Here is a 13,901-nt window from a genome sequence, read left to right as displayed (position 1 = left end):
TGTCAACCCCCAACCCAAAATTGGTTTACATATATATGTATGTATATATACACACATATGTATGTAAATATAAGTAAATATATATATAATGACACAGAAACAAGCTATGTGTGAAAAGGGTGCAAACACAATTTTATTTCTATATTCTAGTATCCTTTAATTATATACATAAGAAAAAGAGCTGGCAAAAATGCATCTAAATGTTAACAGTACTTTTGCCAGAGTGGTGGAATCACAGAGAATTTAAATTTCTTCTTGTTTTGTACTCTCCTCTATTTTCCATAAGTTGTATTAAAACAAAAAAACTAAAAAGTAAATTTTTTTGCACAGTGGTTATATAGCAACAACAGACAAACAAACAATTCTGGTTGATCATAGTATGATTTTTCCCCCTTAAAATCTCAAACTGAAAGACAAAACCATCAAGCACCAGAAGCTTGCATAATAACAAAGATTGTTAAGTACTTCAAGATGCTGTTCACAAGACACAAGGCTGAGCCTTGATAATAGAGAAACTCAATGAATCTACTCTCTATAAACCCCAAAGAAACAAGATTCTTAATTAGCTCCAAGTCAAAGACTTAGCGAGGAGCAGTAATTAATGAAAATACTTACAAAAAGCCCTGGCTGGGTGGCTTGGTTGGAGCATCGTCCAGTACACCAAAAGGTTGTGGGTTCGATTCCGGTCAGGGCACATGGCTAGGCTGCAGGTTCAATCCTCGATCCTCTAGTCGGGGCTTGTGTATGGGAGGCAACTGATTTTACAAAGGTGTTTCTCTCTCTCAAATCAATAAACATATCCTCAGAGTGAGGATTAAAAAACCCCCAAAATAACCCACTAAAAAAAACTTACCACTCTGGGGCTCAAAGGAGTGGGGGGAGTCTGTAAACAATCATTTGCTTCTGAATACTTTAAGAATAGCTGCTTTGCAAAACAATAAACAGACAAACCAGTCCAACAACAGACCCAAGAAATTTGCTCTTGTATGCATACCTTGATCACCAGTATTTCCCCAGTACTTCCTTCTATTGGAGTTTACCATGGTGCCTGACACAGCAGGCCCTCATATATGAATGTTATCATTATTTTATTACTTTATCACTAGAACACAAGATGGTACCATGGACAAAGGTTACTCCAAAGCAGCAATATGTTACATTTCTATTGGTCTGTTTGCCAATTTCTTTCTTTTTTCTATTTAAATACTAAAGGAAGACCTAAGTACTCACCAGAATCATCCTTTCTTGGGTCCCATCAAATATGATAAGAGGTATCATCAAATATGATACCTCTTCCTGATTCCTCACTGGGCTATTCATCTGCCCCATGCTTTTACCAGAGGAGTCCCTGATTTAGGGGCATTTTCACTGTGGTTCTATTTTTGGACAACACACTTTCTCAACCAGGAACTTAAGTTACATTCCTACCAAAGATTGATGGGCTGTAAATTAGCACAACCATTTGCAATATCTAGTAAAGTTGAAAATATCCATCCCATATGACCCAGCAATTCTATAGCCCCAAACTGGAAGGAATCTAGATGTCTATCAATAGTAGAATGGATAAATAATGAATACAGCTGCACACAATGTGAATGAATTTCACAAACACAATGCTAAAGCAAACAAAACTCTGCTGTCCAGGAATATAACGTGGCAAAAGTAAAATTAAAAGGAAAACAAAGAACATGATTATCACATAAGTGAGAAAAGTAACTGTCTCTAGGGGTTGGGAAGCTGTGATCAGGAAGGCACACATGAAAGGTTTAGTTCAGGGGTGCTGAGATTGCTCTTTTTCTTGAAGAGGTGGTAGTTATACAGTGGTCCACTTTATAATTTTTCACTAAAATGTATCAGACCATCTGAATTTATATAGAGATATTTCACGAATTTTTAGAAAGAAAAAAGCTTTCTGACACAGCCCACCAGCTCTACCTATGGTTTTGCCCTTGCCTAAAGTGTGAACTCAAAAGACAATTCTTTCCCCCTTTCAGCAAAGCAAGAGGTTGGTTAATCTATCATGTCTTCATGCAGCCACAATCAGAAATCACAATCCAGTATGACACTTAAGAAAAAAATAAATGAAATATTTAAGTGAAAGCTGGAGAGGACTTAAGACATTTGGAACAAATGTGGGGCAACTAAATACAAAGTAACAGAAAAGAACAGGTGTGTTCATGGACACCTCAATCTGTGGCTGAGTAATAAAAAAACCTTTGCAGATAAAGGGTGACCATTTAAAAAGTAGACAAGCAAGAAGCACGGCACATCAAGGACAACTCACAACTGATTAAGTTAAAAGAAGGCATGCAGGCTTGAAAGAAGACATCCCGGATTCTGAAGCTGTCATATGGAGGACAGCCACACAGAGCCACTGACTTTGGTTACCTTTTTGGAGTAACTCAAATTTACAAGAAACTTCAACCACTATTTGATCTTTTGTTTGAAATGACAACATAAGCTGAAAGGGGATGTGGAAAAGCAGAGGTTCATGGAGAGGTACACAAATTACTCAGAGGACTGGAAGCAGGACATCTTAAGTTAATGAGCTTACAAAAAAACATTATCTACAAACACCAATTTAAAAGGTTTATCTCAATAGCTAAAAGGCAAAGATATTTCAGAACAAGCAGGTATGAAAGATATATTAAAAATTTGAGTGTATCCTAGGTAAACTTGACTGATTTAGTATGAACCATTTAGGTCCTTAGGAAAGCTGAAGCCTCATCATGTTAACAGCCTAAAAGGTTGCACTGACTTACATTTTAAGAGGAGAAAAGCAGCAAACTGTGGCTGGATTCAAAGATGCAGTTCTCCCACAGCTTCAATTTTCCAGTACCTAGTAAGTTCTGGCAGACAGCACCCAGAATGATTGGCAGGACTTGTAATGTTTCAGTATTACCAGGAAAAAACTGCACACATATTCCCAGCATATGAACGATTTTAACTCACCAGTCACCATGTTGCATGTATTTCTGCTGCTTGTCCTGAGTTCTTAAGACTTGTAACATTCTGAAGAAGATAGAACAAAGAAGTTCCTTCCATCCCCAGCCTCTTTTGAAATTTTAACTTTGTTCTTAAGTTAATACAGTATATTAGAAAGAACTACCCCCACCACTACCAAATTTGATTTCTAATTTTTTCTTAGCTTCTTTTTCCTTAAACTTAGTGAAGCAAGACTGTAAAACATAAACTAGAGGATGTTTTGTCTCCCCTGGTACCAGAACACAGTACCAGGGTCTTAAAAAAAAAGGGCTGAAAAGGATTGAAATCTGTATCAAAAGTGACTCTTGCAATGATGCATGGAGAGGTTTGAGGAATTTCTTCTGCCGGGAATTTCTCAACTACAAAAAAAGGGAAAGCACTGATTCTCAGGTGGTTCAATTTTGTCCTGGGCAACTTTTTGACTGTGCTATGGTGGACCTGCAGCCTAACAGAGCACCAGTCCCTCCAATTCACAAAGGAGGCTGCATTTAAGAATTTAATTAAAGTGGCATTATAGAGCTTGGGTAGTTTCACTTTATGCACACAAGAGGATCCCCTTCCGGAGCGCACAGAGGTGACGTGTATGAATTGCGCTTATGGAGGAATTACTTTCTGATGACATGAAAGCAGGTACCGCTGAAGGGAGGGCCTTCCAGGATTAACCTTCCCTCCGCTGCACAAAGGAGCAGAGCAAGGACAGGAAACTCGAGGGGGCTCGCAGCACTCACAGACCAACAAGACTAAGTTTCAGAAGCAGGGTAGCACTCTTTCCAAGCACCGACCCCGCACAGGGGCCTCGGGTCACCGCATTCTTCGAGAACAAGCAACCTCGCCCGCCTCGCAGAGAAGTGGGGCCGCTAGTCGGACCGCAAAGACAGTTCGTTTCTCCCGAGCGGTCCGAGGACGTCACCAGAGCAGGAAGGGCCCAACCCGCAACCTTCCTCACACTGCCAGCCTCCCGCCCGCCACCTCCCCGCGCAGCAGGGGTGTCCTGCGCGCCCTCGCGGAGGCGCCTCCACCCAACAGCAGGGCGCGCGCCCCAAAGCCCGGGTTCGCGGGCGAGCACGCGCCCCAGGAAGCCACTCCTGCCCACCGGCCGCAGCTCCAGGAACCGAGATATCCGGGACGAGAACGCGCACGTCGGCGGCCACGCGCACCTGGAGAGCCGCACAGCGCGCGCGCTCCCGCGCATATAAACAGGCCCAGCTGCGCGCGAGCACCAGCGCGCGTTCGCGCGCCGCGCCCACCCGAACCCCCACCCTCTCCTCCCCCACCCTAGGGGCGGGGGCGCGCGAGCCCAGGGACATTCTCCGCTCCGGAACCGCCCCAAGGTCTCCTGGGCCCAGTGGCAGCGGCCCTGCCGCCCCCGCCCGCCTGCCTGCCTGCCGTTGTGTGGGGTGGGCCCGCTGTCTCGGGCCCGCAGCCTCGCCGCATCCCTGCCCCGAATGGAGCCCTCACCCGGCGACGTCGCCGCCGCCGCCACCGCCACCGCCGCCGCCGCTCTACCCGCCAGCCCCGCCGCACTGCTCGGGGGCCCGGTTCTGCCGTCACCGCTCCAAGACCGACAGGATTTTCCCCTCACAGCTCCCTGGGCGCCATCTTACATTCAACCCTCACAGCCAATGGGCGCCGAATGCCTCTCTCGCGATAATCCGGGCGGCGAATCCCGCGAGAGTTGAGGCTGCCTCCTGGCCAGACTTAAAGGGAACGCTCTGCCTAGGAGGTAGGCCGGGCCTCTGGCTGCAGTAGCGGCGAAAAGAGGGGTATAGGGCGGAGCGCCCCACCCCCCACGCCCCCTCCTGCGGGGCGGAGCCACTGCCGGAGGTCGGCCAAGCCTTGGAGTCTGGGCAGGCTGGGGGCTCAAAGCTTGCTCCCTATGCTCATCTTGTGCCTCCTGCCCTGGCCACCTTCGGTAGCACAGCAGCCCCAATCGGTGTCGGCCTCGCTTAAGGTGGCCCCCACAGCTACTGACTTAGGCCTGGGGCTCCAGCCGCGTCCCACCAGGGATGCCCGCGGGATGCTGTCCTTTCCGTATCCCTAGTATCTGGGACCCTCCTTCCCCCGCCCTTTTCCGCCTTTCTGATTCAGCCTTCCGCAGCCCAGTCCACCTTAAAGTGGGCCTCTGGTAGCCTGGTGTTTGTATACAGGGAAAATGTGGAGGCTGTTAAAGCTGCAGGCACACGCAGGCCTCACCAGTAGCCCACACTGCCCTAGGGGCAGTCAGCTTGCCATACTCTTAAAAAAAGGCCGCTGGGCCTTTGCAAATGTTCCTCCTGCCCTGGCAAACTACCTAGTCCTTTAGGGTTCGGCTCAGGAGTCACTTCTTCAGTAGTCTTCTGAAGCCCAGGCTGGGCCAGGAACCTCCTACAGGCCACAGGGAGACCTCTCCTGCACAGTGTCTGGTCATTGTCTTCCTCTTCTGCAGCTGGCACATAGTAAGCACTCAATCATTTGCTCAATAATAGGATAAGGGAGTCTGGCCTCTCTTCATGTACGTAGGTAGGCATGCAGGCAGACACAAACTTTCCAGAACCCCTGGCACAGAGCTCCCAACAGTGAAGCTGCACCCCAGGGCCCACTGCCATTCCCTCAGACCAGATGCAGAGGTTATCAGCTCAGGCCCAGACCCCTGCCCTTGAATACCAAGAAGTGCACCAGTGGCTGTGTGCAGTGCCTCGTCCCCCCCCACCCCACCCCCCGGCATGTCTGGAAGGTCCTCAGGTGCTGGGAGGGCAGACAGGTAACACAGACTCCAGGGGATATTTAGCTGTTCTTTATTGACATGGAGTCTGGGTACCCCTAGCCTCCAGAAGGATGAGGTAAGTTGATGGGGCTTCCAGCTCACACCTTTCCTGGGTCCTCCTTCAGTGTGACAGTCCGGTTGAAGACAAGCTGGAGGGCAAAGGAGGAAGAATGACCACCAAACCAAAACTGGGCTAGGAGGCCCTTGCTGGATCTCACTACAGAACCCCACACATACCCACACCTCATTCATCCCAGAAATGCTGAGGGTCAGGGTTCTCAGTAACTTTATGACTTTAGGTAAGGGACTAGATGGCTCTGGGCCTCCATTTTCTAAAGATTAAAACAACCCCTACACCTGCCCCCTACCTTGAGGAGTAAAAAAAGCAGGGTCTAGACTTAACCTCTGAGCCCGTTTCCTCATCAGTAGAACGTGAACCCTACCTCAGGTGGTGGGGTAACTAAAGGAATGTAGGCAGAGTGCTTGGCACAGTGAATGGAAGCCACCACTATCACTGTGGAAAGGCCAGGCAGGTAAATTCAGGCACCTGTCCCTGGTGGCTGTCTGGATCCACGGAGAAGTAGCCAAGCCGCTCAAACTGGAACTTGTCAAAGGGCTTTGCCAGGGCCACAGAACAATCCACTAACGCCTCCACCACTTGCAGTGATACCTGCAGGCAGGAAACTCAGATGGCCATCCAGTCAGGGAAGCCCACCATCCTCACCCTATACTCTATGAGCCTACCGGGTTCAGGTCACTTAAGAATCCACCAGGCACCTCAGCAGGATCCTCAGGGTTCTTGTGCTGAAATCTGAGGCCAGAGTGAAGGTCAGACCAGCTGGGCAGCCACAGCAGGCAATGCCCATCTTCTACTTGTTCCCACCCCTACTCTGTTCACTCACAGTCGCTCGTAGAGGCGAATCTCACACGTCAGGGGCTGTGAAACCCAGTGAATAAAGGCCTTGGGCTTTTCTCCAGCATCTGCCCTTCTGCAGGTCACCTCCAGGCTTTCTACACAGCCACTGGGGCCCTTTTAGTCAAGGGAGAGAGCCTGCAATCAGACCCTGGGACCACTACCAGGACTGCAGGCTGCACCCAGATCCTCACCCCAGTAGACACTCAGCAGGAAGGCTGCAGCTGGCTCTCACCTTTACGACTCGCTGCAGCTCGATGACGTAGCCTGTATGCCTCAGGCCCACAGACTGGCCCCATGCCAGGCGCTTATAACCGGGTTCTGGTTCCTAGAGGTAGGAAGGAGGGTGGCCACAAGAGGCTGCAAGGGTCGGAAAGGTAAAAGAGGCTTCTCCCCCACCCCTATGTTGGGCAGGGGTTGGTTCATCTAAAGCAGGAAGGAGATGGACTCCAGGACTGGGCTCAGCAGCAAACAGTACCCTCCACCCTCCCATTCACCTCCTTGAAGTCAGTCCTCTCGATGAAGACAATGGATCCAAAGGGAACCTGATGGAAGCCCTTGGTCTCATCAGCTGGGAAGTTGGGCACCTGGATGTCCAAGGTCTATAACAAGAAATGCGTGTCTGAGTCACACTAGGCACTGAAGCACCCCCATACACCAACACCAACACACACACACACACACACACACACACACACACACACACACGCACAGAGGTGGACCTACCTTGGCAGCAGGAAAGTTGGTGATGATGACCTGTAATGGTTCCAGCACAGCCATGGCCCGTGGGGCTGTGTCATTCAATACATCACGCACACAGGCTTCTAGCAGATGTGGCTCCATTGTCGTCTGTGCAACTGTCACCCCCACCTAAGAGGAAAAGGCAGCATCAGACACAGCCACATCAGACTGCTGTGCTTGGCCCCCCACCTGCCCACCCAGCCCACTGGGCCATACCCGAGCACAGAAGTTGTTGATTGCCTCAGGTGGGAAGCCCCGCCGTCGTAGGGCTGTGAGTGTGAAGAGCCGTGGGTCATCCCAGTCCCTGTGAGCAAGAAGGTTGTGAGACCTTTGGCAGCATATGCCACTGGTACCACCAAACTTGGAAGAGCCAAACGACACCTACCGCACAGCACCGGCTGCCACAAGCTGGAGAATCTTCCTCTTAGAGACAACTGCATAGTGCAGGTTGAGGCGGCCATACTCCCACTGCACAGGACAATAAACATCCAGCGCATTGCACAGCCAGAAATAGGAAGAGCGTCTGGGGTAGGAGGGTACAGTAAGGAACTCAGACCAAGGACAGACCACAGGAAGGGCTGCTGGACTTCCACTGGCCCTACCCACCCGACGGGCCCAGCTCCCTCACCGGGCCTGGAATTCCTTGGTGCAGAGTGAGTGGGTGATGTGCTCGATGGAGTCACAGAGGCAGTGTGTGTAGTCATAGGTGGGGTAGATGCACCTGTGGGGCATAGGTAGTGGGCCCCACCATCCAGCCCCATTCTGCCCTACCCATGGCCCACCAACCCACCCCATGCTCCTACCCACCAGGTATCTCCTGTGCGGTGGTGTGGTGTATACTTGACTCGATAGGCCACAGGGTCCATCTTGCCATCCTCCATCACCAGCTTCATCCGCAGTGTGGCCTCACCCTCCGCAAACTTGCCCTTACGCATTGCCTGAGGGGAGCGAGGGCTCAGGCTGCCTCTCAGCACAGGAGCATCTCATCCTTGACATTCTGGCCCACCCAGACCCACATGCCCCTCAGGAACCCCACCTCGAAGAGCAGCAGTGACTCCTCTACGGGACGATCTCTCCAGGGAGAGGGCAGAGGGTTGTGGCCTTTGAGCTCCTCTCCTCGCTGGTGGCACACATAGGCCTGGCCCCTGTGGGGAAGAGGTGTGAGTGCCCAACATGGCTGTGTCCTAGTCAGCCTGCCTGGCTCCACATCATGGCCCTAGCCTCACCTGTGGATGAGCTCGATAGCCCAGGCATACAGCTGGTCAAAATAGTCAGAGGCATATGTCACCTTGTAAGGTGTGTAACCTGGGCAGAATGAGACACAGTCAGGGACACCTAATGGCAGGTTATGGCCCAAGGAGAGGTCCACTGACCACCAGCTCTTCCCAGGCCTCACTCAGCCCATACCCAGCCAGGCCACCATGTCACAAATGGCAGTGAAGAACTTTGCTTCCTCCTTCTCAGGGTTGGTGTCGTCAAAGCGCAGAAAACAAATCCCATTGTTGGCCTAGGAGAGTCAGTGTCTGTGAGCTCCACATCATTGGCTCCCAGAGTCAAGCTCATCAAACTGGAACATTTTCAGAATTCTCCCATGTCGGAATGAGAAACGTCTTCGAGAGTTTCACTGAATCTTCCTGTATTTAAATGCCATAAACGAGGAACCTCTATACCGACTTGGTATGAGAGAGGTTGCACTGGGAATTCCCTCAAATTTGAACTCACTGCCTCACCTCAAAGCTTTTTCCCAATGAGCCCAATGGATTCCGAGGTATCTGACACACACATGGTTCCTCATCATGGCCTCTGTCTGCTCTGGGCACATTATAGGAGAGCAGGAAAGGCAGAACACTTCTCTGTTATCTAGTCATGGGAGCAGCAAGTGGTTACCCTGCTTACCAAGTTTCCAGACACACACTCACCTTGGCATAGCCAAAGTTGAAATTGATGGCTTTGGCATGTCCAATATGCAGGATTCCATTGGGCTCTGGCGGGAACCGGGTACGTACCTGAGGTAAGAGGAATGGGAGCAGAGGAATTACGTCAGAGCTCAGACCACCCAAAGGAACAGATGCTCCTTCTCAGGGAGGCCATGGTGATAGGTGAGATGGGGCAATATGGAGGTAGCTCAGGCCCCCAGGCAAATGCTGATGGCACTAGCTTGCCTGGCCATACTCCTACACACCTGTCCCCCAGTGATCTCCAAGTGCTGCTTCAGTAGATCCATTGTATGTGGAGTGGTCACATAGCCTGGGGTCTTGTAGTTCTCACCTGCCAGGACCAGAACGAGCTTGAGGACCAGGCTGCAGGCCAAGGCTTCCCACCCTATGGGCCTGGCTGCAATAGTTGCTATCAAGATCCAGCCCTCCTCAGTGTTGCCCTGCCTGCTTACCAGGCTTGTGGAACTTAAGCGCCTCCCCTCGGAGCTGCTCCATCAGAGACAGGGTCTGGCCAGCAACCTCACCTGCAGAGACCAAGGAAAACTTATCCTCTGGACACAATTACTACATCCAGCTCAAGGCAGCACTTGTCGGTACTACTCATATCCTGCAACCAGAACAGAACCTAGCAGGTTCCTCTTCCCCTAACCCCACACACTAGAGATAGAACCAGACTTCTCACGCCTCCTCAGGTCAGTCTCTGGGTGAAAGGAACAAAGGAAACAATAGGACTTCCAGTCTTACAGCAGAAAGCAGGGTGTTGTACAAAACCTGGCCTGAGGGGACAAAGCCCCATCAGACAGACAGCCCAGAAGATAGGAAGTTGAATGCAACAGGAGTCTCAAGCCTCTTACCATTCTCCACCACATCCTTGGCTGTCCTCCGGTCTATTTCTTCCAGCCGAGCCTTTGCTACCTAAGAAAAGTCCAGAAGTTGGGTCAGGGTCTCTCTTGGGTAGGAACTTGGGATCAACGGGGTCAGCCACTCCCTTCGCCAGCCTGAGATCTGACCCTACACCACCTCAATCCCAGGGACCCAGGACCATGCTCAGCTACCTTAGGCTTCTTCTCCAGATCAGTCTCCGTCTTGGGACCCAGAAGGTGGAGGACCTGAGCAGAGACCAGAGTTAGGCCTGGGACAGGAGTGTTTTCTTTCCAGAAGCCCCTGATTGACCCTGCCCACCCACCTAAGGACTTCCTGGCCTCTCTACCGGTACCACTTTGAAAAACCTACCTAGCCTATCCCACCTCTGCTCCTCACATAGTACTGCTTGCCTCAAATGCTCTTTGCCTCCTGAGGGTCCATACTGGTTTCAGGTAACAAAAACTGCCATTTAGAGAGAAACTCTGGGCTCAGCATCAAGATAAACAATCTATCTCAGCCATCACCCTTTTGTGATTCTATGCCAGTATTCTAAATAAAGATGCTCATCTTCAATGAGATGAAAGCCACCCCTACTTACAAGGCAAGGAAACTGAGGTTCAGAGTAAAGGGACTCACCCCAAATTAGGCTCAACCCAGAAGCCCAAGTCTTTCACTGCCCACCCAGGTGCTGCCTCCTCCACACCAGGCTCCACTATGTATCAGCAGAATAGGGACAGAGTCTCCTCCCTCGGCTTCCGTTTATTCCTCAGTGGGCTCTAGACCCTGTCCATGGCAAGGTCTTCGCCGTCTTCAGCTCAAGAAGGTGCCCACCTGCATGTCCACTTCATGCTTGATCATTTTGCCATCTGCCCACTTGAGCACGGCCCGAGCCTCTCCTAGAAACATGGGCACAAGGAGCTGCAGAAAGGTAAAGAAAGGCACTTCCCACCCTCTTTCCCAAGAAAAGGTCCAGGCTGACCTCAGGAACCAGAGCCGGAGCCCAGCCAGACCACTTTTTGAGGCGCTCCTACTCCTCCCCCACCTCCCTCTCATCACTCCCAGAAGAGAAGTGAGACCAGAGAGAACCACCTAGTCCCCTCCCCAGGCCCTGCTCACCCATCAGCAGTCCCATGTTGAAATGGTAACGCTCCACTAAGAGCTGGGGCCGGTGGCGATTTATGGCAACCTCTACCTGTAGAAAGTCAAACCATATGATTCAGGAAAGTGTCCTTCAGAACCACACCCTCACCCTGGATCTCCCTGAGAAGCTGAGCCACTCCTTTCTAGGGCCAGAACTACAGAGGCAGCCAGATGCCTGGGGAAGGACTTACAGCCTCCTCAATCTGCTCCGGAGTCACCGTGATGCCCACACCACATTCCTGCTCAAACTCCACGGTGTCGATGGGGTCCAAGGGATGACTTTTCACATACTCAAGGGCAGCTAAGAAAGGAAAGCCAATGAGTTTGTGACATCTCAGCTCCAAGAAGTAAGTAGACAGAAATCCCATGAAATCCCAATTACAGCTTGGCCTTCTGGGAGGTTCAGCCTTGTACCGCCCTAGAGCGGCGCTGGGGCCACAGGACAGAAGCGTGTGTTCTGAGAGAGGCTCTCCCCCAGACCTACACAGTTCCCCAGACAGTCGCACAGGGGGCGGAGCTCTCCATCCCTCAGTGCCAGACCTGACAGAGAGGAGTGCGGAACTAAGCATCCAGAGAAATATTGGGGGGCTTGGCAGAAAGGGGCCTTGGAATAGGGCTGGGGTTGGAGGTGGAAGTGGCAGGTCAGGCGGGGGTCTCACCGCTCAGCTGCGACTCCGTGTGGATCTTCTTATTGGCTATGTAGCTCACGAGGAAAGAGAGACGCCGGGGGTCCCTGAGCCGGGAGGCCAAGCCATAGAGCAGGGTCCCGGTAGCCTTGTCGATGGTGGAGCCCAGAGTCTGCTGTGCCTGGAGGGAAGCCCCACCGCCAGTGAGAAAGGCATACGCGAGACAAGGTGGGTAGACGGGGCTCGGGACCAGCCCGGCGCTGCGTGGGGGCACAGTCGGCACCCCGGAACAAGGGCAGAGGGGCTCGCACCTGAGTCGCAGCCTCGCGCAGCTGCGCGCTCAGAGCTGCGTTCTTGAGCGTCTCGCGAGCCTTGTGCTCGCTCAGGCCGAGGCCGGTGAAGAGCGACAGAGAGTCCACAGCCGCCATGGCGGAGGCACCGGAAACCGGAAGAAAACTTTGGTTTCCGGCCTGCACGCTGACGTTTGCCCACTGACCAATAGGAGAGCGAAGGCGCCAGGGCGAGCCAATGATGTCCTTGCTCGGCGGGAGGGGCCGCGGCTCGCCAGGATCGTCGGCGCCATTTAAATGACCGGGTGCGCCCCAACCAGCCTTTTCCGGCGCTTCATATCCGTCTCCGCGCTCCCGGTCGTGTGAGGGGTAGGAGGCGGCCGAACTTGAAGCGGGAGGCAGGCCTTTGGCACGGGCCTTTGCTCTTCTGCTTTTCTCCTTGCACCCTGGAAACCTTGGGACCATCCTAGTCTGTTCTCGGGAACAAATGTGAGTCCCTATCGCGTTTCTTGCCTCAGCTTTGGAGTTATCATGGAAATAATTGAGCTAAATGGAGCCCTGGAAATCCGGTTGAGACTCCACAGCAGAGACCGTGTTGAACGGCTGATCAGGGGGCCCCTTTAAGACTGGCACTTTTCGGGCACTCAACCTGGACACACCTGGCCAGGAGATGGAGACGTTTGGGCCAGGAGGGACCTCGCAGTAGTACTGTGATTTAGTTTAAAATCTCTCGGCACACTTATCTTCCCATGCCAAAGCATGCAAATGTGAAAACCACAAGCAAATGAGATCTTCAAACCTACCTACTGGAATTTGACAGGACATTTTATTTAAGTTGGGATACTGTGGGGCAGAAGAGATAGTATCTTCATGATGATGGCTGTTGTGCTTGGTCTCCCCACAGTCTCTCAGTTTTCTGCGTGGAACTGGAGCTGCTGGTGGTGGGATGGTGAGGATATCTCCAGATTTGGAATCGGAACCCAGGTTTTTGGAGGCCTTGATGATGCTAATACTCCTGGACCTTTGAGGACTGGGCAGGATCCAGGCTAATCTGTATCCATATTCTGCACCCTGCTTCATGGCCATATCCCACTAATGACCGAGTTCCATTTCTGGGCCTACATCTGGGTCCCACATGATGACCAAATGCCAGGTTCTGCCCAGGGCCACACACTGCATCAGTGTCCAGGTTGTCTTGTGTCTTGGGGCCTCCCACCTCCCCATGGCCCCTTGGCCCCAGCCTGATGGCCAGCCAAAGCCAGGTGCAAGCACTGAACAGGGGATACAGTGCAGTGGTGCCACAGATAGGCACCAAGAAGCAGAGCCACAGCCACTCCAGCCCTGTGCTGAGTTCACAGCAGCAGGTGCTTAACCCACCACAAAGGTGCCTATGGTGAGCATAGTGACTGGCTGCCACTGTCTCCTCTGTACCTGATACCACCGAAGGATTTACTATAGCACCATCATTGAATCCTGTAGGTCTGGTAATGTCCCCCTCAGTGGGGTTAGGTCCTGTACTTGTGTCCTGGCCTCGGTACCTACCCTGTGGACCCTGTGACTCCATGTCACACAAGGAGGCAGTAGCCCCACCAACTCTACCAAGAATGCCACAATGCCAGGCCAGCCAGTCTTGTGGAGCCCTATGACTTGCACAGAGCAGAC

The 13,901-nt window shown here is 51.8% G+C and overlaps 2 protein-coding genes across 7 annotated transcripts in view; both read right to left on the bottom strand.

Annotated features, from left to right (window-relative positions):
- QRICH1 (glutamine rich 1) overlaps positions 1 to 4,518 on the bottom strand; it is a 30,793-nt gene extending 26,275 nt beyond the window's left edge. The window contains exons 1-3 of one of the 5 annotated variants that reach the window (XM_087824756.1): positions 4,444 to 4,470; positions 2,953 to 3,012; positions 616 to 737 (exon numbers count right to left, since the gene is read on the bottom strand). The gene's annotated coding sequence lies outside the window, so the exon portion shown is untranslated. Of the gene's footprint in view, positions 1 to 615; positions 738 to 2,762; positions 2,850 to 2,952; positions 3,566 to 3,713; positions 3,916 to 4,443 lie in introns of those variants that run through there. The other 4 variants (XM_087824754.1, XM_087824755.1, XM_016202838.2 and 1 more) reach the window with 4 other exon arrangements.
- Positions 4,519 to 5,743: 1,225 nt separating this feature from the next.
- QARS1 (glutaminyl-tRNA synthetase 1) lies at positions 5,744 to 12,426 on the bottom strand. 2 transcript variants are annotated; one of them, XM_016202860.2, is made up of 24 exons: positions 12,261 to 12,426; positions 11,983 to 12,130; positions 11,515 to 11,624; positions 11,300 to 11,375; positions 11,015 to 11,079; positions 10,375 to 10,428; positions 10,174 to 10,234; positions 9,772 to 9,843; positions 9,565 to 9,650; positions 9,302 to 9,388; positions 8,790 to 8,889; positions 8,609 to 8,687; positions 8,419 to 8,527; positions 8,190 to 8,320; positions 8,011 to 8,103; positions 7,768 to 7,905; positions 7,599 to 7,686; positions 7,368 to 7,511; positions 7,139 to 7,243; positions 6,877 to 6,969; positions 6,631 to 6,758; positions 6,473 to 6,539; positions 6,276 to 6,398; positions 5,744 to 5,877 (listed from the first exon to the last, which is right to left on the bottom strand). In XM_016202860.2, the coding sequence occupies exons 1-24, from the start codon at positions 12,375 to 12,377 to the stop codon at positions 5,827 to 5,829; spliced, it is 2,325 nt and encodes a 774-aa protein (XP_016058346.2). In that variant the 5' UTR covers positions 12,378 to 12,426; the 3' UTR covers positions 5,744 to 5,826. The 2 variants fall into 2 exon arrangements, with proteins under 2 accessions (XP_016058346.2, XP_016058348.2); XM_016202862.2 differs by having other exon boundaries at positions 11,983 to 12,121.
- Positions 12,427 to 13,901: the final 1,475 nt, after the last annotated feature.

The sequence above is a fragment of the Miniopterus natalensis genome, chromosome 15 (genome assembly GCF_054644295.1).
Source record: "Miniopterus natalensis isolate mMinNat1 chromosome 15, mMinNat1.hap1, whole genome shotgun sequence".
NCBI lineage: Eukaryota > Metazoa > Chordata > Mammalia > Chiroptera > Miniopteridae > Miniopterus > Miniopterus natalensis.
Note: the sequence above shows the minus strand (reverse complement) of the source record. Positions and strands in the feature narration are given on the sequence as shown.

What these genes read in the sequence shown, in the direction of transcription:
- QARS1 (XM_016202860.2), bottom strand. Translation starts at nt 12,377, where the DNA reads ATGGCGGCTGTGGACTCTCTGTCGCTCTTCACCGGCCTCGGCCTGAGC. An exon ending in GCTTAAGTTCCACAAGCCTG is followed by an intron (nt 9,651 to 9,771) that starts GTAAGCAGGCAG and finishes TGGTCCTGGCAG; the next exon opens with GTGAGAACTACAAGACCCCA. An exon ending in CCAACTTTCCTGCTGCCAAG is followed by an intron (nt 7,244 to 7,367) that starts GTAGGTCCACCT and finishes TTCTTGTTATAG; the next exon opens with ACCTTGGACATCCAGGTGCC.